Raw genomic sequence first — 24,323 nt, forward strand, 5'->3', positions numbered from 1 at the left:
CAAGAGCACTGGCGCCAATGCCCACCAAGTGCTGCAAATGAGTCAGCAGAATACTGTGATCCACTGTATCAAATGCTGCAGTTAAGTCCAATAAGACCAGACACACGTGGTCTCCAGAGTCATTTGCCAGGAGGATGTCATTAGAAACGCGTAACAGGGGTATTGGGAGGCAAAGAAGCAAATCCATGCTTCCAAAGAACATACCTTGCGATGGCATGGTGTGAAGGCTCTCTGGTGGAGCATGTATAAACAAATCGAGCAGTCCTCAACAGTGCAGTTGTCTCCGACCCTACGAGTGTGCTCGCTTTCGTCGGGCACGGGGATCCGCCAAGCCTGCAGGAAGAGCATCATGTTCCCCACCTCTGTCACCACAGTGCCATTAGGCAACCTCAGGTCATTCTCCAGGTTGCCGTCACAGAAACCTGTCATGATGGGTAGACGTGGGGTCAAACTGCAAATGTCAGCTCGTGTTGATTTGATTCCACCCCATTCGGCCTGCCGTGATGCAGCCACTCACCGCATAGGCCGCGAGTGGGCACAGATGTTTCATTTGGTGTGATGAACTGCAGCACCATGATGCCTGTGCTGTGATACCACTGTATGCTGACGTGACCAGCTGTTTTGATTAGATACATAGCGCCGGTGTCTTCCACACGAAGAGAGCGGAGGGAAAACGGCAACCTATTGGGTCTGTAGTTCACTGTGACCTAAACACATTCATACAGAAATATTCCAGAAAGGTTTATTAATACCGTAGTTCAACACAAAAAGAGAAACTCACGTATGACAGAGATTCATCATTTGGAGTAAATAAATACGAATTCTCATGCCACACAATTTTGCATGGCACACAGTGGTTGGTAATCACTGCCTTGTTGTAGCTTTCTCGCTTTAGTGTCAGATATAATCATCAAAATTAGAATAATCAAATCATAGAATATTTCAGTCTGTGTGTCGTGAATCTATATCATGATTTCAACTCTTGCAAAGAAATAAATGACATTTTCCCGCGCCTGTAAATGAAGACTTTTCAATGGAATAATCTGAGTCACCTTTCGATCCACTCGATTGATAACAATACAGTCGGAAGAGGTCGTGATATTTAATTTCCTCAAACATAGACCAGATGTTCCACCTGTTGGACTCTGTTGGGAAGGAAAAAGGAAAACAAACCCAACAAATATAACAAACAAAGCAATCGTAATGGAGCAAGCTGTGTGTGTGCCACTCACAGGTCTTCTGATTGAGTTTACGCTCTGCGATGAAAGAAAAAAAGCCCCAAAACCCATCAGAATAATAATACTGGTTGTCCCAAAAACATGACATAATTTCAAATTATGAACATATGAGTCACACGTCTTCGACAAACCAAACTAAATCATCTACATATTGAAAAGAGAAGAAAATAATTTTCTAAATTTTAACAACATATTCAAAGCAATCTAAATGTTAAAAGCGATTTCACAAATCTTCAATCTTAAGTGTTGAATATGCACGCGGCCTGTGAACAACTGTTAAAACACCTCAAAAGTGTTTGAAATTGTGGGGGAAAAGAGCACAATATGTCTCCTTTAAAATGAGTTACGTTTTAATATGTCATTAAAATTGGTGCTCACTTGAGCGACGTTTGAGCGAGAATGGGCTGTTATTAGTCTAGCAAATAAAACATTTTAAACAGATTTTCATATTTTTAAAAATGAATAAAAAAATCTTAAATGTATATTTTAAACGGCCTATTACTTTTGGATTTTATTTTTTTTTAACCTATAAATTTAATGAGGTATACAAAAAAATATTTTAAAAATAAATTTTCCTTAAACAACAAAATAGCAAGATTACTGCAATACATATTACAGAATGGAGCAGGCCATACACTGTTTACAATAAGAGTTCTATATTACCTGGCTAGTTGGACATTTCTCTACCGTGCCAATAATAGTCTCTCCCGGCAGCTTAACCAGGACATAGGAGCCGTCATCATACAAGGCCACATTGTTGCCATCAAACGTGATCAAGCGCAGGTCAGACATCACAGTGCAACGACCTGACAAAACAACCCCGCTTGGTCATCCGTCTTGTTAAATGTGCACCATCAGTGTATATAGGTGAGCGACAATGCGGTGGCTTACAAGGGCACCGCCACTGTGGGCAGCAGGGGTCCATGTTGATGAGGACAGGCAGGCCCAGCAGGTTGCACCGGGGTTGGGTGGTGTCGAAGCGGCAATGCAGGGATGCGTTGTAAAGCAGCAGCTGCCCGTTGAAACAAATGAGCTCTGCACACTCGTCGATACGGGAGACATATGGAGGCTGAAGGGATGTGGAGCATAGAGATATGTGCATTTAGAATGGGCAAAATAGTTCCAATAGAGGACAGTATAGTTTAGTTTTGATCGGGGAAAAAAGGCATGTGGAATCACAGGCTCGGTTCATAAATGGTTTCATTCAAATGTTTATAGTGAATTACATTTTATGACTGCGTTAGCCTCGGCAAGTGATAGAGACGGCACATGACTTACATTGCCCTTGGAGTGGAAACCGAATCCAAACCAATGACCCCCTTTACACTAACAAGCACATTTTTGTGCTTTTTTTTAACCTGTCCTGTTGTGCAGGTATGGTGGATCTGTATTCTATTTTATGCCCTTACAGTTTTTCTGCGCAAAGAAGAGTTTGACATGCAGACAGAACGAGGTTGGAGAGAGGACAGACCAAGAGAAAAGAGAGAACCAAGCATGAAAAGAACCATAAAAACACCATCATAAGGGTATAAAACTTGAACTTTACGGAGGAGTGTGATACCTTGTGAACAAGGGACACAATGACTAGCACATAGGACAGGAAAGGATAATCACGATTCAACTTTCTCATCTTGACTCTCGGGATGATTGTAACTATTTGTCACACTGTGCATGCCCGTTCTTTTAGAAACTTACAGTACAGGGGGTCGTGGGCATGAAGAACGCAGACGTACTCAACGCCTCCTCTGTTGTCGGAAAGGCGTCTTCACTTGTCAATACTTCTGCGGTCGCCGGCTTGGTGCTTGTGACGCTCGGCGTGGAGGTTGCCACGACAACCGTCAAAGCGTCGGCAGGGGTTATCCTGGCCGTGTCGGCGGGCTGAGATTGAGGAGGAGTAGCCGTGGGAACGGCGCTAGTTGCGGGGGAGATGGAAGTAGGTAGCGTGGACGTCATAAGGACGGGTGGCACTGAAGTTGATGGTGCAGTAGCGCCAGCGGTGGAAGTTACTGAAGGAATAGCAGTCGAAATGAGGGATGATGTGGGGGGCTCTGTGGGAATAGTCCAGGGTGTTGGGGGCATCTGGGTGAGTGTACTTGTGGGGGGAGTTGTAGTGGTGGCAATCACTGGAGATGGACTGAAAGTAGTGGCGATGGTGGATGGCCTCATGGAAAATGGAGTGAGGACTCCAGTGGTGCTCGTGGAAGTTGGGGTAGTCGTAGCCCTTGGAGTTGAAAGCGTTGTCGGTAGCGACGTAGTCATGTCAGGTCGAGTCACAAATGCAAAGGGGGTGGCAGTCGGGGGAAGAGTCACGCCTAAAATGGGCAAGGCAAGGCTATTTTATTTATATAGCACATAGAAGCTTTCCAAAATGACTGACAGTGAAATCGATGTTCATGTCTTCAAGACCTTCATCAAAGGTAGGGGAATATTATTTTTAACCCAGATTTAAAAGCATTTACAATTGGGGTTGACTTATTCCACTTGCATACAACATAATAGCGAAATGCCGCTTGACGATTGACTGCACTAATTGACACAAGTCTGCAAATCTCAGCGCCCTGCTGGGTTCATATTCAATTGCGTCTTTCATGTAATCAGGACCCAAACCATTCAGTAATTTCGAGATGCGTCGCAAAAAAGGGTATTTAATTTCACAAATCGGAGTTTTGATGAGCGAGAGTATAAAGAGTGGAACATCTGAAATTGAATAACCCTTAAATCACAAAAAAAAGAAAAAGAAAAATCAATCTCTCCATTCCAATTTGCATTATGCCTATGTTATTTGTCACTTATTTTAGTTATTTTCTTTCCCACTATGTAATAATTTTCTCCAGGTACTTTCTCCAGGCTGTTCACACTTGCCCAACATCCCAAAACGGATTGTGATCAACCTTTGAGGTTGCACTGAAAGTATTACTCACAATCCTCCATGTAGACACATCTGCTGGTGACCTCATCTAGGACCATGTTCTTGGGACATCGTGGGAAGCAGCCTTCCACGCTGTGATAAACAGCCACTCGTCAAAATCCTTTTAAAATACTGTCAAGTGTGCATCGTAAGAGGCGGGGTGCGCTTACAGAGGCAGGAAGTTGCAGCGTGTGGCATCTGGGTCATTGCATGTGCGCACGCAAGGGCTGGCGCAGGCTTGATAGCGCCACTCACACATCATCCGGTAGGGGATGACAAAATGAGTCTCTGCATGACGAGAGGCGCAAATTGGTTAGTGCTGATGCACAAATAATTGTAAAGCAGTGGTTTTCAAATTGGGGACCATGACCATGATCGTGATCCATCCATCAAATTATGTTGTTATTAAAATAAAAAAAAAAAGTACACAGCATATTTTGAGCGGATGAAAACCTCTGATATGATTGTGACGTGACACATTAATCTTTTTCCTTGTGTTGATACATATATTTTACGACTTCAACGTAAAGAAAAACAATTATTATTATTCAGTGTAGGTTGTATAGATATAGATACTATTTTTAAGAACGTAATGTTTTTTTTAGAGGCTAGCACAGCAGTATCCATCTTTTGAACAGGCCAGGCAATGAATAATTTGGTTAAAACTTTTAAAAATAATATAGTAATTGTAAATAATTCCTATGGCTTTTCAGTGGGCACATGATTTGTTTAATTGGTGATTGGTTAATGCAGCAGGTCCTTGGACCGACTGTCTCTCCTGTAAAAAGTTTAGTAACCCCTGATGTAGAGAACCATTTCCACCAAAGAGTGTTCCAGATGTATTACACACACCCTCGAGTATGAAGCTGCTGCTAACTTTGAAACCGCCAGAGGTGTCATATCTCACAGCTCGAGCGGCGGTGCGCGTCAGGGTCAGAAAGATCCCTGGTTGGCCGGCGAATTCAAACGAGGTGTGACCGGGCAGAAACAGCCCGTGATGCTGGATGAACGTTGCCCGGCGTCTGAACTCCTCCTCTGGACTCCAGCGCTCCAGCTGGACACATCTCTTCCCCGACACCACGAGGAAGAAATTGGGTCGCTCTGCAGACTCCAGGGACACCATGGCGATGCCTGGGGAAATAGCCGCTGGGGATGAAATTACTGCAATCCTATAAGGGTACAGTGTAACCTCTCAAGTGGAACACCATTTTTTTCTTTGCCTTCTTTAGTGCATGTTCTCTCTCAGAAGTGGGTTTTGCCTGGCATTTTGTAAAGAACTGATCCGAGGACGTTTGCTTTTGTCGGTTTTTAACCATTCTTCAAAAATGTCCAAGGCAAACATCAGCAATGTGAGCAATCGCCCGATTGGTGAGCACTTTTTCTGGGCGATTCACATTTATGTAAAACTATCGGAATGCCTCATGGCCCGAGGTGCGAATTCCTCTTCCCATGTTTGACTTTACAGGTTGCACTATTGTGGCGCGTCATGGTGAGAACCTGTAATGCTTACGTGACGTCCTGTTCCTGTACAGGCCTGCCGTGACCATGAAGTTGTAGAGGAGGCCCGGGGTAGGTGAATGGCCTGACGTGTCTCTCATCAGAGGAAACACTGAGCCACTAGTGCGATTCACTCCCATCATTGTGTGATTGTGGACAGCGCTCACCAAGGAATACGGTCCGTCGCCTAGCGCTTTGTTGCACAGAACAGCAGTTTAGGTTGAAGTAAGTAACTGAGTAAGGGCTTGGATTGCATTTATAAATACCTTGATTGTAGTATTCACAATCCTGGGCTGGAATGAAGAAACATTTAGGAGACATTTGACAATCAGCATGTGACTGTACCTGTGTGTGTGTGTGTGTGTGTGTGTGTGTGTGTGTGTGTGTGTGTGTGTGTGTGTGTGTGTGTGGTAGTGTACTCACGACACACCGAGGGCGACCTCCAGTGTATGGTGATGCCGTGCTGGCAACATTTGTGGGCATAGGCAGCGATGGATGTGCACAGACACTCACAGTCGCCCCCCCGGTCGCAGTTGCAAGTGTCGGTCAGGCAATTTCTGTAGAACAAGGCCACGTCCACCTACAAGGTATGAGCGTGATTTTATATGCAAGTTCACTGCGTTCGACAGAAACACTTTCACTGGTGGAAAGTCACAAAGTTTGTGTATATTTGATGCTTTTTTGTTGTTGTTGTTGTCGTCATTTTAGAGTTTTGTGCGCAGAATTTTGAGAGAAAAGAAAGTGCCATTTTGGAATAAGTTTGAAACCTAACATTTATGGGGAGAAAGTCAGGCACTGTAAATACTTTCTGGATGGGCTGATTAAGTAAGGATGATAATAATGCGAGATGAACTTTGTTCATGTCTCCATGGGAGTAAATGAACAGAGGCCTTGTTTAAAGGGTGAGGCGTTGTCAATAATTCAGATAGGTGATGAGCTATCAGGACAAAGGATGGTGGATCGGTACAGAAGGGATCGGGTCACCAAGATGACGGAGTCAATACGCGCTCAGTTATTTTAGTCCATAAGAAAGCTCAACTCAACTATGAGTCACAGGCGGTATACAAAGTTATAAGAAAAAGTATGTGACCGCTTTCGAATTATTATTATGACTAACGTATGTGGAAATCCCGGTTCACATACTTTTTCTATGTTGCCCTACATTCTGACAGCTGTTTCTAAAGGTTATGTCCTGTGAAATATGGCCACCAAAATAATAGAAATGCAGCTCATGGCCTTGTTTTTTTATGTTGGTATTTATTATTAACCCACTTTCTCTTTAATCAAGAGGCAGCAGAAACATGACAGGCTCACTCACTTAAATATTATATCCCATGCAGTACATGATTAATCATCTCCTAATCAGGATCCGGGCAATCGTTAATGATATGTGTTCATCTCTACTAAGGAGTCTAATACATCAAGTGCAATCCTCTGGGCTTTGTGCTTTATTGGAGAGCTGTGGTCCACCAACTGCTCATGTATGAAAATATAGGACTCCATCTACTGGCAGCAGATGATAAATAATGTAATATAACTTCACTGTTTGTTGGGGAGGGTCACGTTCAATTTAAATGGTTAGTATGACCATTTTATATTGTATAATAATATACTGCATTTAGTACCGGTAGTTTGATTAAGTAGCTGTGTCATGGGGGTCTTTTTATTTTCTGTGATGTAGCATATTATGCTAAAAGCATTTCACTTTCACTCTTTCAAGAAAAGTCCGATTTCCAATTTTAATATACTTTTCCTGCTATGGTTAATCGAAAAAACAAATGGCAATAACTTCATTAAAAATAAGTTTGAGCCCAACAAGCCTAACGTTTTTTTTCAGCATTAACTTTCATCAACTTCCACATAAAAATAGGACTTCGTCATTAGATTGATAACAGAAAGCTTAAAAAAACATCTAGAACATACTGATAAAAATGTCCTATAAGTTCCCAGGCGTAAATTAAAATTAAATTTGTTGTAATGGTCTAGGTCTGGGGCGTCAAACTCATTTTGGTCACGGCCCACATTGTAGTTACGGATTCCCTAGGAGGGTCATTATGATTGTGAATTTCGTGAAACCAATGTTTAACCACCTCCACAAATTACATACACAGCAACAAATAGATGGGTAACTAGCTTTGACATCAGATGTCTCGAATAATGGATTGTAACAAAAACATTGTAATTATTACATTATATGTGACAATTTGAAATATTGCTTCAGATTTCAGCAAGCATCATGGAAGTTGACAATCCTTGAATTGCTTTTGCAGGCCACATAAAATGATGTGGCGGGCCAGATCTGGTCCCCGGTCCTTGACTTTGACACCTGTGGTCAATGTTATTTATTTTAACAACATCGTAATGATCACCGTGATCATTTTAGTCAAAATACTCATCGTATTTACTTGTATCTATTACTGTCTACTCACCACATTGTGACAGGATGCAAAGACCTCACTGTATAGAAGAGCACATTCCCTCTTGGCGTACGGCTGTCTCCCCAAGTCGGCTTCGCACGGTCGCTCCACAACATAGTCACTTTGACACTACGACACCCAAGCACCAAGAATGATACTAAGCAAGATGACGGTGGGGTGAGGGGGGTCAATACAGAAGGTGGGAGGCTGTACCTGTCCCAACGTCCAGCTATCGCCAAAGGTCTGTGCGTTGTTAACCTCCATGCGGCTGGACGTGGTCATGTCGTTTACAGTCACACCGTCGAAATTTCCACATAAACCGCTGAGAAGACCCTGGAGGAAAATTCCAAACGCTTTCAAGGGGATACAATATGGAAAAGGTGCTTTTTAATTGAATGTATTGTATACACACAGTTGAGTTGAAACCAAACAAGTTCATCCAAAACCGTGGTGATCATCATACACACACACAAAATCGCTGTGGAGGAAGAGCGGCAGGCAAAGACTGACTGCCAATAAAATGCCTTCCGATGGGATACAAGAGTAGTCAGAGGACTATGGAATCTGTCCTAATTTAAAATGATTGACAGCTGCACACCTTCCACCGAGGCCCAGCTCTGATGTGCACGGTTGTCTTACGGTCCCAGAGGACGGTCAAGGCCTGATCGGGGAAATGGACCACGGTGTAGAAGCCGGCTTTCCACAGCTCGAATACAGACTCTCGACCCACCACGGTGGATGGGCTCTGCATTGGGAAGCGAAGCGACAATCACACGTCTTATTTGCATAGATTGTCAGTTTTTTGTTGTTGTTTGTTCATGAGTTTGTGTAAGTGTGTACAGGATTGCCAGAGTTGTCCATGAAGTAGATCTCGGTAAGTCCCACGTGTATGACCAGTGTTTTCATGCACACGATGCCACTCTCATAGCAGTCCTTATTTTGGGCAACAATGGAGACTTCAGTTTCTCCTGAGCTCTGCGCACAGGAAAAAGGTCATTCATTAACAAAACCCCCCTTGAGAAGAGGCCTAACACTGACATTTGGATCGTACACACTCAGGAAATATAGCAGTGAGATTACGCAGCAAGGACCCACTTGTCCACTCTTTTCGGGTTTGCACGGTGGTCTGCAAATCTGTCGGGTCTCAATTGGCACGCCTGTTCCAGCCATTCTAATTCTATATCCCTGGGAGCACAGGAGCCCCGAGGTTTGGCTTAAACACTGATCTCTTTGTCATGCTAAATCTTCACCTAGCACTACCAAGGCACAAACAAAGGAGTACACACATAGGTACGCCTTCACCTACTCTGGGGGAAAAAGAAAAGAAAAAAAGCAACAGTCAGAGAGGCTTGGCTGCTCTCTACCACGACAAGTGAAGATCAACTAAGCAAGTGTGCTGTAGTTCTTTATTGATTGCATATTTAGTTTGAAAAATGTAAGAGACCATTTTTAAAACAACTGGGAAGTCTTTTGAATTACGGGGGATAAAAAACGCAATATTTCTTAGTAACCAGGCTGACACAAATTGTTAGACCAACCTAACATTCCATTCCATTTTCTAGCTAGATGCCCCAAAACTCTTACAGTTATATTTACAGTATGGACTGCCGCGCAGACATTGTTCAGGGAACTCGCAATGTAGTAGAATGCAATTGTCAAATCTCAAACGCTACAATTTTTTTTTTGGAAGAATGATCATTCAAATAGATTTGGGATCCATCCGCTTACTTTAAGCAGGTAGACCTGACAGTCTGAGTGGTAGTCGTACTCCAGGCCGTCAAAGGTGTGGTAATGTCTGTCGCTATAGACAGTGCACACAGCTGGACACGGTGAATAACTACAGTTGAAATAGCCACGATGACACACGCTGAGGAGATGGCGAACAGCAGGTGCATGTAAACAAAAACAAAAAAACAAAGCAGAGAGCAAGTTCAATGTTCCGGACTGTTTTATTTACCGGTATTTATATTTTTGTCCTTTGTTCCAAATGAGCGTCAATGCTAACTCAAACATATTGTTTTGTATTCGACCTCTCAAGAGTACCACAACTTATTGGTGCGCCCTCTCATTGTAGACATGTCCACACAAGGTTAAGATAATTGGTGCACTATAAATGGTATGAGGGATGATTATTTTTCGGACCTTCCAGTGGGTGTCACGAGGTGATCTTTCGGCTGTCATGTTCAAACTCCTTCAGTATATTTGCACATTTGCACCGGGATAAATTTGTTTGCATTCCTAAGACTCCTAAAATCCCCTCTCATTCGTCAGGAGAATAACAACAACAAGTCATTCCTAGAGGGCCTTTGACATACCATTTATAACAGGACGTTTCCACAGTTTCTCCAGGGAGGTACTCCAGACCAAGCCAGACACAAGGGCAGTTCTCCGGATAGTAACACTCCCCACGGTGCAGCACCAGCCTTTAAATAGAATATACCGAGCATACAAATTCAGCATCAGATTGTCGACGACACACAGACACAAACAGTAAAGAAGAAAGCAAGCGATGTGGAACGTGATCCAAATATTAGTGTGAAGCTCTTGAAGATGAAAGCATACGCGGCAGGCTCTCTCTTGATTAAGTACACCGTGCCTTTAATCATTGGAGATGACTACCCACTAATTACATCTCCATCTCACGGACAGCCTCCGGATTTTCGTCCTTTTGTGCTCACATCCACTTGCATACATTTGAAAATTAATCTCATTAATGAGATCATTTTGTCAGAGATTTGCCAAAAGAGCTGAAATTGCACTGATGTCTCTTGTTGTTGCTTTAATTATTATTATTTGTAAGTATACCTGCAAGGCAATTTCGGGACCTCTGTGTCAGAAATGAACAATTATAATGTTGGGAAGGTTGGGCATGTATTACCCAGGAGGGCAGATGCAGCCCGGGATGCAAGGCGTGTTGGGCGGGCAGGTGACATTCAACATGAGGTTGCGGCACGTCGGCATGCAGGCCACTCCGCCTCTCTGCTCGGCGCAACTGTGGTACAGTTGACCCGCGGGGCACTGCCCAATCTCTGGGCTGTCTGGCTCTAAGCGCAGAGAGAGATGCAGGTAAATCAATGCCTCTGCCCTCCTCACCAACCAAAACAGGTCGTCCTGGGAAAGGAGTTACAAGACTGCGAACATAATAAGCTTGATTTCAGCAAGGGGGAAACAGCCTGAAACAGCACTTTGTTGTGCGAAGAAACAAGAACTGAAGTAAGGGGGAGTGCTATGGAGGGAGGGGTTACCTTTTTCCTCTGGCACACACTCCAGCTTCCCATTCCTGCACAGGCTGGTAGAAAATGAGGGCAAAAAGAAAGGTTAGCCCAACTGCATTTTGTCTTATTTGCAAATCCTTTGAGAATTTACAGTGAACCCCTGATGAGTCACTAAATTGACATTTGTGATATCACCGGCTAATAAATGTTGGTGTCGATGAGAACATTTTTTAAAAATTGCTGAAAAATGCATTTATTTATGCCTATCTGCATATTTTTGTGTTGTGTCATACCCTAAAATGACATCCAAATTGCCCCAAAAAAGTATTCGAACCCTTCCTAACATCTTCAAAGACGGAGTTTTTGAAAAACTCAAAAGTAGTTGAACTTTTATATTTACTGATGTATTTTTTGACAATTGTCACTTCAAAACACTGATTAGTCGACTAGTGAAATTACCTTTTAATAAATACAACTCTTTGCATTTCACAACCTTGTTCTTTCTGATCCGCCCCACAGCGGCCGAGTAGCTAGCGGTGACTTGACAGTGAATAGCAACATGATTGCGACAGAGGTCGGACAAGGGTCCAAGCGCAGTTGACGCCAGAAGAAGCAGGGCAATAAGACAAATGTGTAGAAAAGCCTGGACCATTTTTGACAGTTGTACATGTTAATGACTGATCAGCTGGTAATGGCTAGCAGTAGCCCATCGTCAATGCGAGATAGGACATTTAAAATAATTATAATAATAATAATAAGGGTCTCTATGTATCATTGGCTTAAATGCATGATAAACTTGCAAAAAGGAGATTCATATTTGGTATATTTACAGTTCGCAAAATTTCCCGGGGCAATGTCTCCCCCCGACGCCCCAAAGAGTGAGCGTTCACAGTGTTTGTTTCTCTAATGTGACGTGGATGTTGCAAGCGGGAGGGCAGCCAAAATGATTTTCTACATTTTTTTTTTTGCAAGAAAGATGTGACTCACCAGGGTCCAGTGGCGCTGAAGATGACCTCGCCTGGTTGAGACACACCGGCCAGGGTGTAGCAGTGGCACTGCGCCCTGCCAAAAAAACATTAGTTACTCGCTCAGGACTGTTGTTTATGATTGGTTGTGCAAACATTCTTGTTCATTAAGCACACGGAATCCAAGATCCACCTTTCTTTTCAGCTGGAATTTTCACTTTAGTCAAAGTCAGTGGACTTTGTGGGTCAAGAAACGGAAAGTTTGGGAATGACTCAGCCAAAGCCAAGACGAAATCAAATTGGTTGTCAGGGTTGACACAAAGGGGGCTGGGCACAAGCGATGCCCTTGTAGTCGGACACATTTACAGGACACCTGCAAGAATGCATGGTTAAATAACGCCAATTCAACAGTCAACAACGTGAAGTCGATGCACATGATTTTCCTTGGTGGGCAACAAAAAAAGATGTGGCAGGCAGGATCTGGCCCCCTGGCCTTGAGTTTGAAACCCGTGTTCTAAATGATTTGTGACTGAACATTAAAAGGGAAGTGAAGTCAAAAATTTTCTTGACAATAATATGTTCGAAGCTCCCCTACTTGTCTAAACATGGAATGAATGGTGAATATTACATTTGCGAAATATGGGATAGGGAGCAAAATCCATCTCTGTTTAACCATCTCTTATATTTATTTATTTGTGTAGAAATTTCTTTATTTGCTTAAATCCATATGCGATTTGTGGGAAATGAGTTAGGAAGCAAAACCCATCTATTTCTATCCATCTTTTTTCCTGCTTTAATTCCTATGCCACTAACGCAATATTAATCAGAATACCGTGTTTAGATTAGTGGGGGCGCAAACAACTTGACTTGACTTCCCCTTGAAAAAAAACATGACAAAATGCTAGTTAGACAGGGGTGTGTTCACATCCTATTTCCGCAGGAGACTGGACAAGTCTTACAGTCGCACACATCGCTGGCGCACGTCGTCATAGTAACTGCCGTCAGGACAGCCACACCCCTCAGCGCAGTCATCGGGGTTGCAGAGCTCCATGCTGGACAGAGCACGACAGGATCGCCCGCAGGACGACACGCACGAGTGGTACAGCATCCCTCCGAGACACACCACTCCTACATGCATACAACAAACAGGAGGAAAAGACATGACCTACTTTCTGTAATCAACCCTTTCCCATAATTTATTTTCGACAATTATGCAAAGATATTGTTTTGGAATCTTGACAGCGCTTAAATTCACTCCGGCGGCTCTCACATCTTACCGCATTCGGAGACGTGCGCTCGGAAATTAATGTCGACTCCAATCTTGGAGCAGAGCAGGGCGTAGTGGGCCAGAGCGGTGCACAGACAAGAGCTCCCGCAGCGGCAGGCCTGGTAGCGACATTGCTGCCGGTAAACGTTTGGACCAATGTAGCCGTGACACGGGGTGAACACACTACCCAGGAGCACCTCACACTGGGAGGCATAGAATACTAAAAAAGAGGCACACACAACGCATTATCTGTAACGCGTACGATGTTGGACAATGTTAAAGGATCACGCATGGCAAAAAAAAATACATCTTAAAATTTCTCTAATGTAATTTGTCAGGTGTGCCAAGTTTCCACAGCAATCTCACTTTAACCTTACTACAGTGGACAGTTGATCATATTATGATGTTACAGGGTGCATGAAAGGGTTTATTAATTGAATTACCATTCTGTAAATTGATCTCGCACGGGTCAACAACGGGCAGGTTAAGCGGCGCAACGCAAGCTGAAGATACTTTCCAGGCGTTTGCATGAAGCTGCGGCGTACCCTCAATCATACCAGCAGGGGACCTCGACACAAATGAAACAAAAGATACAAAATGTTATTAAATCAGACTTGATTGGCAAACCTGGATTGGAAGCGACAAGAGAAAACTGACAGAAAGTCATCCCGAAGATTTCCATTTAAGGTCCCGCAAAGGCCGAGCGTCAATCCGCGCCAGCGGCTGTCGAGCTGCAGATGGACTCGGCCACCTCTGCCGTCATAATGCAGCCTCAGACCCAACCGTGCCTTCAGTTGAGTGAACACAGATGTCAGCTTGCGCACATCCATTGTATCTGCATACCCAGATGGAAAAAATAAGCATGTAAACAGCTGTTAAGGTGCTAATTTGATTTAAAACTTTTCTGTTGTGTTGTGGCTCAAATTGACGCACTTTAAATACGGAGTCCTAAAAGTTATTTATCTTTTTGTTTGAATATAGATGGATTTACTCTTCATAGTTCAATGGATTCAATTTTTCTTTTCCCCTGGAGAGTGCCGCAAATGGGATCTATATCATGGCAAGTGCACAAATATTCTGCACAAATTTACCCACTGTAAATCTCAACAACACAGAAAGCATACGGCATTAAATATGATGCAAATATAGTACGTTAGAGAAAACATTAAATTTGCAAAAGTAATTCCAGAGGCTGGCAGCCAGTAGACTAATGTGGCACTTGATCTTATTTAAATCAATGTGTGGGAAGAATCAACTTTGGGTCTGCTAAAAACTATGTAAAATTTAATATTTTTATGATTTATGTACTATATTCGTGTTTACTTCCATCACTGCCCGGTGATGTTGCTCGTTCAGTTTATTTGTATGTCTCTGGGTGTTTGCACAGCATGTGCTGGTTTCGTGTCTTCAGTTAGTGTATATGGGTGTCATTTGAATAATACATGAAAACATGGAGGAAGCAATGTCTGGATAGATTGAATGCTGAATGAAAACATATGGAATCATGTTGAATGATATGTATGAAGCCAACTAATTTGGATTTTTATATTGAAAAAGAAATTGAGAAAAATTAGGTTCTTGTAAAACAAATGAAGACTTTGGAGTGGCCAAGTCAAAATCCTTGAATCTGATTGAATTTCTGTGGCAGCTCAAACTCATGAACACTCCAGTGATGCTGAACTGAAGCAATTCCACAGAATTCTTTTTAAATTCCCCTTGACTCTTTTGTGTAATCAAAAACACCCCAAATAAAATAATAAATACCCAGGAACAATATTTATCAAAATCATGAAGGTAACAGGAAAGTTAAAAGTGAATTTGTCAATAGCCACCATCAATATAAGGAAGGATGGGTGCCGAGTTGACGCCGATCATCACTCCTCCTTCTCTGGTCAGAGTGATCTGACGACTGACGTCCTCCTCGAGCATCAGAGTCACTGATTGAATACACACCTGCTTCTGAACACATGACAAGACAGGTTAAAGATTAGTGTGTACGAGAATGTATTGCACGAGGAGCCATCGGGATCATAATTTAGGATGACTGCGTATGAAAGTGAGGAATCCTGAATTACGTCCCTGACGGCTCCTCATATGGCTGTGTCGACTTCATCTCCTTGGCACCTCAATGCAAGTCGTGTACTGCAGCGTGACAGTAAATCTGCTGCTGCCGCGGCTTTTTGCGAGCACGTACTGGCACGCACCCGGCTGGAGAAACATTCTCCCGTCGAAAGTGGTCACAAACACGTCGCCCATCACCGAACACTCCGCTGAGGGTGGGATGGACCAAACGAGTAAAAAAAAAAGATTGCTTCACTGCTTTCTCAGCAAAAAGGTCAGAAAGTCTCACCGGTGCAGTTGCTTTCCGTGCAGTTCCATACGCCTCCCATGCAAATACTAAAAAAAGTATTGAAGTCGTTAAACAGCACATCGGGGAAATTAATCTTTCTGAAAGGAATAAACGTCAACACTCACCAAACACTGCAACCTTGTCTGAGCACATGTCCGTGCACGTACGAAGAACCATGGTAAACACACGGGCACTGGAAAGCGGCTATGCATGTGCCGTTTTGAAGAATGAGCCCTCATGGGAAAAAAAATCATAACATGATCAGATTTGGAATTAGTGGCGAGCAGAGCAGGGCCCCACCAAATTATGCTTGGTTGGCAAAATAACTTAAACTGCGAGGAAATACATTTGACCATTTTCAAGGCTGTCTAATTCAAATGAGCCAATGTTATGCCAATGTTATTCGCACCCCTTTCTACTGTGGTGCGAATACAGAGGACGATGTGTGTTACCATCACGATCATGAGGGGAGCTACTTGTTGAGCGGAGAGAATAACAAAAAGATGGTAAAAGTCTTCATCAGCAGCACTTCAAAACCAATAAGCCAAATTATACCGATCAATTACAAATGGGGGCATCCGACAGATATATTAGCTTGACTGTTATGGGCAATCCGCGTGATTTTTTTTTAACCTGGTGAAATATGGCCCACTTACAAACACAGATTGGGAAATGAGATGGATTTACTTGGTTGTGTATGAAAATATTCCACAATATTTTTCTTTTCTTTTTTTTTTTTTTTACTTTTACAGTACCTAATCATGAATGTCTGCGTGGTTTTGTGCATTTCCACCCGAAAAGGAAATGCAGCTAAAGAAGCTCATAGAAATTAATGACTGTACTTTTCCCTGTATACAGTATACGACCATATAATTTCTCCACATATAAGAATCACTGGTTTTAAAGCAAACTAGCAGTTAACACAAATTACTAAGTTCCTTGTCTTCACTACCATCAGGACAGTAGCAGCCGTCCAGGCAATGCAGGTTGGTTCCGAGGCACTCTTTTTCAAAGGTGCAGGTGGGAGGGCAGCAACTGATACAATCTCTGTACACGAAGCTCTCCTCACAGCCATCATCTACAAAAAAAGAGCGTTTCACACAAACAACACACATGCTGAAATTTAGGACGAACGTGAGCATTTTTACTCAATTCAGATCAAAGACTTGATTGATGGATGTCTCTATAACATTATCCTGAGTGACTATCCTGTGGTGTGGGGGCCCGTTTTGACTGATTATTCTTCTCCACTCGTAAAACAGTCTGGGCATAAATGATAAACTTGTTTAATATCTACGAACGCAATCAACGCTGAGTTGGAGCGAGACACGGACTCCTTGACTTAAATGGAACAATAGCCAATTAGAAAGCGAGGGAGGGGACTCTATCATTGCTGGAGATTTTGTTGCATGTGTGATGCGCTCTATTGGTCCTCATTTGACAATACACCACACATTATAAGAGCCGTAAGCACAAACATGCAGACTGACATGAAGATGTTAATAACCTGTTTATGTCTCACGGTTCCGCTGTTCAAAAGTGGGAAGTTGTACTGAGAACTTACTGCAAGAGGGAAAGCTATCCCTCCACTCCCTCACTGGGTATCCCACATGAGAGCAGGCCCGGGTGTACTCCACCAAGGCCCTGCAAAATGTCTCCTCATCATCAGCTCTATGGTAGAAATATACTTCAAGTGATGTGGGACTGTAGCCGAGCTAGCATACTAAAAACATGAAAAGAACAGTGGGGTGTCAACAGGAGACGTGACTTACACACAGAGGTCAGCGACGCAGCTGGCCACAAATGGATTGGGATCAATATTTTCGTGACAGGAAAGAAACGGGAAGAACAGGAGAGCGCTGCATTTCTCAATGGCATCCTGCAGGCAGGAATGGCACGGCAATGGAGACGAAAGACGCACCAACTATTTGGAAGTCAAAACTCAACCCGTGACGCTTCCTTGATATTCATAGATGCGGTAGTATCACAATTTTCGACTACGAGCACTCAAACATGTAGGACGTAACTTTGGGCGATCACAGGGCACACATAGACAGGGATCAATGCAACCGCAATGACTGTCCTGGTGTACTTGAGTAGTTTGATATTACACGCTGTGATCTGTATCTGTAAAGGCTTTCAGGGCAGTGTGACAGTAGGGTTCTCACGTCCATATCTGATTCGGAGTCACACGGTCCAATGAAGTCGAGGTCCACTGAAGGACAGGCTCTTTCATGAGGCAGGTCAATTGCCCAGCTGTTAGCAAACACTGCAGGTTCATCGGTTCGTACGCCTGAAAATACACACTCGTGACACAAGGTGCATAGGGACAGGCAATGATGACAAAGCACTCAACCTCCAAGTTTCATGGCGAATACTTTTCATCAGATTTAATACCATGCCTTCACAATGTTTCAGATTGCGGACAACTTCGGTGAATTCCAGGTTACGCACAGTTGCTTCCTTTCGAGCTGTCATATATTGAAGGCACTCAAAAAGAGGATTTGTTAGATGTTAGAACTAACCAAAGCTCAGCAATTTAGTATCAGGATGAAGCTTCGGATAAAATAATTCATAGACAGCGTTTACATACTCGGACCCTAATATTCATTGAGAATATCTGTGCCGACAGAAGGGATAAGAGAACGAGGAAGCGACACTTACCACGGGCAGTGGTGAGGTCATCAACCGCGATGTTGTTGAAATTCCCACATAAGCCACAGGGGGCACCCTGGTGCTCCTCGCTCATCTTCAGGTAGACCCCCGAGCCTCCATCCCATGCCAGAGAAAATCCAAAAACACTCTTCACCAGCAGGTAATCGGCCAGCCGCTCGATAAAAACGCCACCTATGGTGTGAGGCAGACTGAGCCTGCAATTACACAAAGAATGGATTTTCCAGCTTTGAAAATCCTCCATAAAATTGGCTCTTAACGACACGATTAGCTCTGCACATCACATACCTGCGTCCTCCCTGGTGGACATGGTATGCAGATATGTGGATCTCTTCCTCATTTGGGAATAGCAGGCTGAGAGCTCTTGGACACGAATACACACTTCCGTCGCACACTCGGCTGTTGTGCACCTGGAGACACGCCAAAAGGACCAGTTAATGAGGAAGGCAGAAATGCTCAAATCCTTAACTATATTGATAGTGCCCCCTCTTCACTCACGACTTGAAATATACACAAATCAGTCCTAAAGGCCGGAGACACAGTGCCTCAAAGTATAATACAGAAATGTGACTTTCTAATGATATCTAAATAGCTGGGTCTCTAGTGTGAGTGAGAAATAACCCATCAAATGTCTACGTTAAAGACATACCTTGCAATACAAATCCCTCACTGCTAGGGTTAAAAAGCAAATGATTTTAAATTTGTGATGCCTTTTTTTTGTTTGTTTTTTTGAGACATTCAGTGTGCTTGCCCTTACCCAAACTGTATACTGCGGTGTCGCAGAGTGACAGTCCTGTGCCAGGATGTAGGAACACTTCCCAGGAAAGTAGAAGTAGATCCCATCAAAGGTCTCATAGTGGTGTTGACCCCATGACCTGCAGATCCCGTCTCTGTCTTGACCCTGGTTGGGTACTGACGGATCAGTTTTAGGTTTTGGAGACATAAATTCAATGAATTAAAAAAAAATTGAAAACCTTCTCACTTTTATTATTGGATGTCATCATCATCTTGTATTTAAGGAGGATTCCCCTAGACCCCACCACCACCTTAAACGCTCTTCACGGTTTGATGAATCTCCACAGCTGACGATGCTGACATTTAGGGGGGTCCGATGGTGGATAAAGTGAATCATCTTATCTTCTTAGCAAAGGCCATATTTTATATCTACGATTAATCAGTAAATGAGTTGATAAAAGATCAAATTACACATCTAAACATGCTCAATTGCTTGAGCTACTCGCCATATCTAATGATGTAATCGTAATACTGAAATGGGCTTCGGCGAAAAGAAAAAAGCACTTTGATATTGCTTTGTGCCATATCTACTCACATGTGATTGCATGCAAATTTTGATGTAAAATGTCTTCATGACAATTTTCCTGCTGTCCGTGTGGGATAGAGACCAACGGATCTGCGGAAATTAATTATGCTGCAGTGTATACATCTTTCATGAATACTTACTAAATAAGTATTCATGCGTACATGCGGGAGTATGTCGTGCATACAATAACATATGCAAGCATAATTATTACCCACTTCTTCAGTCAACTGCAAAATATGGAATAACTGTGAAACGCCTTCAACCAACACTCCAGTTGTCTTTATTTTTATTTGTGGAGTTCAGTTTTAACCACCGAATAATTATTTTACTGATGATATGTGTTATTTTTGCATTTATCTTACTCACCAATTTGGCAGCGGTTTCCCAGCGCCTGGAACTGGGTACAGTCACACACCCCATCATCTTGACACCAGCCACCATTAAGGCAGCCACAATCCTCTGGGGAAGGAGAAAAAAAAGAAAAAAAAACAATGCATGGCCAGCTTCCTTCCAATGACATCTTCGTCATCAACATCTTGATCTTTCAAACCAGCAGGTTGCTTACCAGATGAAGAGTCTCTGGCCGTATAGTTGTGCAGTGGTCTGTATGTCTGGTTAACGATTTAAATCAGTGACTGTAATTTTTTTACATCAAGTACCGTTTCACAAAATACTTCATTTCGACCATTATTAAAATACGGTTGTATAGCGGGCCAAAGTGTTCAATGAAAATGCGACAGAAGCTTTGTTATATAATACCACAATTTCCGATTTTTTTAAATGATTTTTTGTTGTTTATTTGCTAGGGACTGATCTATAGAATAGAGCCAAACTGAAGTACAGCAGTGTGATGTGTGCATCACGGTTCATATTGCGAAACCTAATTTGTTCCAAAATGGGCTTTAATAAACAGTTGAAATACAGATAGGCATGAAATGACAGCTATATATTTACACAGCATCGTGACATTTACAATTCATTGATGATGAACTTTGACAGAAATTGACATCGCTCTAAAATTGACAGTGGCTCACTGAGAACTTGAAAACGTGTGTCATATGGTGTACAAAGACAACTTTGTATGCCATTTAGGTGTGTGTGTTTTTTTGGGGGGGGTGGGGGGGGTCGCAGCATGTGGGTGCCCTGACCTGCTCTGGTTCTCTTCGGTGTAGTGTACCAAACTCATCCCACAGGAGATCCCGTTTCCTTCGAAGTGCATTAGCCCGTCTGCACGCACAAACGCACACACTAGCGGGAAACATACTTTTCACTCCTCTTTACTACAGACAAAGGATACTGTCCGTCACACAGGCTCGAAATCATCATTGGATTTAAAACATTTAAAGTCAGTCGGAACACGTCATAAGGTACACATTGAGTGCCAATATCTGAGTCAATAAGTCTGTTCATTTATGTCCCAATGAGTTGGAAATGAACATAGAGAGCCCAGTTTTTGGACTGAAATGAAGATCTTTCGATCTGCTTCTGCCTTTTTGTAAATTGCATTTGAGCTCACTCTGAAGCAGAACTTTTCCTCACCTGTCTCATGAAATCTTTACTTTTGTGCTCACCTTCAAACAAGGTTTGTTTGAATGCATCGCTTTTAAAAACCACATTCGACTGTAATGTTTTATTGAGAGTGCACTGCTTTGCTTTTGTTTTGTCTTGACGCTGCCTGGTGTATTCTTGAATTGACTTGTGTATTAAATGTGCCATACAAATATAAATCCTTAGGGCATCTCACACTATGTTGTGTGTAGTGAGCAGTACAGTCGTGTAGATCTGCAGTGTATGACACAATGTTTTTACTGATGTTTCATTGACAAAACATAAAAATGTAACCAAAATGAGAAGGAATAAAAAACCCACATAAAAAAGAAACCCAGAACCTCTTGACTGAGAGGCAGATGTGTTGGCCCATTTTGCTATTCATTTACCTTTGTAGCTTTGCTTCTGAATCTGAAGGTCGATTCTGGGTTCCTAAACATACCAGACGATGATAAGAAAACAGAAAAAACAAGTATTTTAAAATGTCGGGTGTTATTCACTTAATTCTGTAGATGTCATACAATTGAATGAAAAACGGCAGGGGTGACTAAGTGTGCCGTATTCGGCAAATGACAACAGTCTTCGGCTGATGCTTAAACTACAGTAGTTTATTGCTTGCTGCTCGGAACTTCGACACCCCGTTTTTCGCGGTCATTGTAAATAGAGGGAACGTTGAGTAGTTGAATGAATACATGAACAAATAAATACATACATACACCACAGGTTTTGAAAGTTCGTGATGAAGAGATGTCTCACTCACCCTCCACAAGAAGGAGGAGGAGCAGGTGGGAGAAAGATAACATGACAACAATCCGTTTCACTCGAAGCTCATCTCAGAATCAGATGCATATCATTGGTCTCGGGAGGATATTTGGACCAAGGTGGCCCCCAACTCCCCCTTAAAAACACGAAGTGGCTCGCAAGTAGGAGGGGAAGTGCCTGCGAACTACCTGGTGACGTCACGCAGCCCACTCAACTGGTGACAAGTCAAAATAAGCTAAAGTTCTCAGGTTCTTCTACATTAGAAAAACGAACTGACTTATGTGGTGTATTTTCATTTTTCATAGGTAGGCGTTTAACGTTGGATTTAAATCTCCAAAGATGCGTTGTGACGACAACAGCATGACAGGAAGACGCAACACTGGCGCTTGACTTCATATGAAAAGTGAATTGATTACGAAGTATTAATTTCCCCCGGAAATTAACACATTCCATTTTGACCAACTTTTTAAAGCCGAATACAATACTATCTATCTACCGACCAGAATTTTATGGCAGTCATAGGTGTGGTGAATACTTTTATTGCATTGGAAATAATGTGATGCATATTTTCAAAATAGAAAAATGTAATAATCCCTTCTGTGTGCATATTTAACAGCTAATGAAGAAACATTCAAATTGCCTTTCACCTGTTATTTCACAATCACATCCAGTCGCAGACATACTATGTACATGGTTGAATAGAGCAAATTGAGGAAAATACACATACAAAAGTTTTCAGGTTTGTAGGTAGTTTGGTGGATCATCATTAGATAAAAATACAAATGTAAAGGAATGAGTAAGCGTTTGTCGTGGTTATTCAGTGTAATCAAGTGACATCAATAAAAGACAAGAATGGAAGGTACACCGTGTGTATGCTTCAGGCATTATCTACATTGAAAGGGCAACAGGTTTTAGTGTTAATTGATTTTACTGCACAGTGATCAATTTGTTTAACGGTGGAAGAATGTCAAATTTAAAAATACATTTTAAATGGTTCTATAATATTTCATACATGTTATACAACTATAACTGTTGAGGTGTGCGCTTCGTCGGGATGTATTTGGGATAATAATGACGAGAGATGAATTTACTTGTTTAACTCAAACATGTTGCACGTTTTATTTGCCGTCTGCACAGAGAGCAGCCGCCTCACATCGCCACTGAACAGGAAGAAAAAAAATATTTCGCGCCGAGTACAGACCGGATATGGCGTATGTCTTGGGTTGCCGGATCTGTTCAAAATAAAGAACACATAATTACAGAAATGAGGATACAAGATATTTTTTCTTAACAATAACCGTTTCACACCAGAAACGATCACTTCTATTTCCAGGTTAAAATTTGACTTAATAAAAGTTTGATCCATATTTTTGGATGGGTTTTGTTCAAGCTTTTAGGTTACATTGTAGTTTTACCTGCGGTCCACACATTTTCAATATTGAACATCTTTGATGCCCACGTTAGATAATTAGAGTGGAGAAAGGTGAGATAACATCAGGGTAGTCGTTTCATGTCCCAAAGATGTTCATTTCTTTGCAATCAGGGCATTAATGTCATCCTGCGGTTGAAGGCTGTGCCACTGTGCGATTGGCCGCCTCGGGTTGGCGAGCATGTCCGACCAATGATGTTGCTCGGTTCCAGCGACACTCCCGCCCAGCAGCACTTTCCCGATGGCGTCATTTTTTCCAATTTTGTCATAGTCCAACACGGTCACTGCAACCTGCACCTTCTGGAGATGTGGTTTAATATATACACACACACACACACACACGCACACACACACACACACACACACACACACACACACACACACACACACACACACACACACACACACACACACACACACACACACAGACCGGTTTATGTGATTTGTGGGGACTACTTTTTAGTTCATCACTTTCGGGGACCACCCTTTCTAAATGACATAGAGCTCTGCAAAAAATCAGGGATACACAAGGTGGTGGTGTTAGCTTATAAACACCTTTAAATATCAGAATTTATGAAGTCATGTGGTTGGACCATGTCATATGGGGACTTCAGAAAAGTCCAGTTTACATGCCTTATGAGGACTTAATTTAAATATATTTAAATGTATTTACATAATTCACACAGGATCTATACCAAGTACATGTGATTACTGGGGACCTCACACAAAGTGC

At 42.5% G+C, this 24,323-nt stretch overlaps 1 protein-coding gene and 1 long non-coding RNA gene across 2 annotated transcripts in view; both read right to left on the bottom strand.

Moving 5' to 3' along the window:
• Window positions 1-20,457, bottom strand: part of otogl (otogelin-like) — a 34,719-nt gene extending 14,262 nt beyond the window's left edge. Inside the window, exons 1-38 of the mRNA XM_052061340.1 lie at window positions 20,218-20,457; window positions 19,288-19,442; window positions 18,819-18,940; window positions 18,522-18,727; window positions 18,026-18,150; window positions 17,630-17,736; window positions 17,422-17,528; window positions 16,810-16,935; window positions 15,983-16,091; window positions 15,858-15,904; window positions 15,632-15,777; window positions 15,340-15,466; window positions 14,165-14,342; window positions 13,951-14,075; window positions 13,518-13,727; window positions 13,200-13,368; window positions 12,263-12,337; window positions 11,306-11,349; window positions 10,939-11,104; window positions 10,376-10,483; window positions 9,789-9,927; window positions 8,901-9,035; window positions 8,659-8,805; window positions 8,274-8,393; window positions 8,073-8,189; window positions 6,067-6,223; window positions 5,910-5,936; window positions 5,657-5,836; window positions 4,999-5,277; window positions 4,317-4,434; window positions 4,160-4,239; window positions 2,934-3,550; window positions 2,130-2,307; window positions 1,902-2,044; window positions 1,233-1,256; window positions 1,053-1,145; window positions 518-707; window positions 205-422 (exon numbers count right to left, since the gene is read on the bottom strand). Coding sequence (XP_051917300.1) covers window positions 205-422; window positions 518-707; window positions 1,053-1,145; window positions 1,233-1,256; window positions 1,902-2,044; window positions 2,130-2,307; window positions 2,934-3,550; window positions 4,160-4,239; window positions 4,317-4,434; window positions 4,999-5,277; window positions 5,657-5,836; window positions 5,910-5,936; window positions 6,067-6,223; window positions 8,073-8,189; window positions 8,274-8,393; window positions 8,659-8,805; window positions 8,901-9,035; window positions 9,789-9,927; window positions 10,376-10,483; window positions 10,939-11,104; window positions 11,306-11,349; window positions 12,263-12,337; window positions 13,200-13,368; window positions 13,518-13,727; window positions 13,951-14,075; window positions 14,165-14,342; window positions 15,340-15,466; window positions 15,632-15,777; window positions 15,858-15,904; window positions 15,983-16,091; window positions 16,810-16,935; window positions 17,422-17,528; window positions 17,630-17,736; window positions 18,026-18,150; window positions 18,522-18,727; window positions 18,819-18,940; window positions 19,288-19,442; window positions 20,218-20,386 — 5,583 coding nt within the window. The 5' untranslated portion in view covers window positions 20,387-20,457. The remainder of the gene's footprint in view (window positions 1-204; window positions 423-517; window positions 708-1,052; window positions 1,146-1,232; window positions 1,257-1,901; window positions 2,045-2,129; window positions 2,308-2,933; window positions 3,551-4,159; window positions 4,240-4,316; window positions 4,435-4,998; window positions 5,278-5,656; window positions 5,837-5,909; window positions 5,937-6,066; window positions 6,224-8,072; window positions 8,190-8,273; window positions 8,394-8,658; window positions 8,806-8,900; window positions 9,036-9,788; window positions 9,928-10,375; window positions 10,484-10,938; window positions 11,105-11,305; window positions 11,350-12,262; window positions 12,338-13,199; window positions 13,369-13,517; window positions 13,728-13,950; window positions 14,076-14,164; window positions 14,343-15,339; window positions 15,467-15,631; window positions 15,778-15,857; window positions 15,905-15,982; window positions 16,092-16,809; window positions 16,936-17,421; window positions 17,529-17,629; window positions 17,737-18,025; window positions 18,151-18,521; window positions 18,728-18,818; window positions 18,941-19,287; window positions 19,443-20,217) is intronic.
• A 542-nt stretch (window positions 20,458-20,999) lies between these two features.
• LOC127597962 (uncharacterized) lies at window positions 21,000-23,207 on the bottom strand. The gene is made up of 3 exons (XR_007961816.1): window positions 22,160-23,207; window positions 21,789-21,831; window positions 21,000-21,078 (listed from the first exon to the last, which is right to left on the bottom strand). It is a non-coding gene; the product is annotated as an uncharacterized LOC127597962 (long non-coding RNA).
• Window positions 23,208-24,323: the final 1,116 nt, after the last annotated feature.

This window comes from Hippocampus zosterae, chromosome 3 (assembly GCF_025434085.1).
Source record: "Hippocampus zosterae strain Florida chromosome 3, ASM2543408v3, whole genome shotgun sequence".
Lineage (NCBI taxonomy): Eukaryota > Metazoa > Chordata > Actinopteri > Syngnathiformes > Syngnathidae > Hippocampus > Hippocampus zosterae.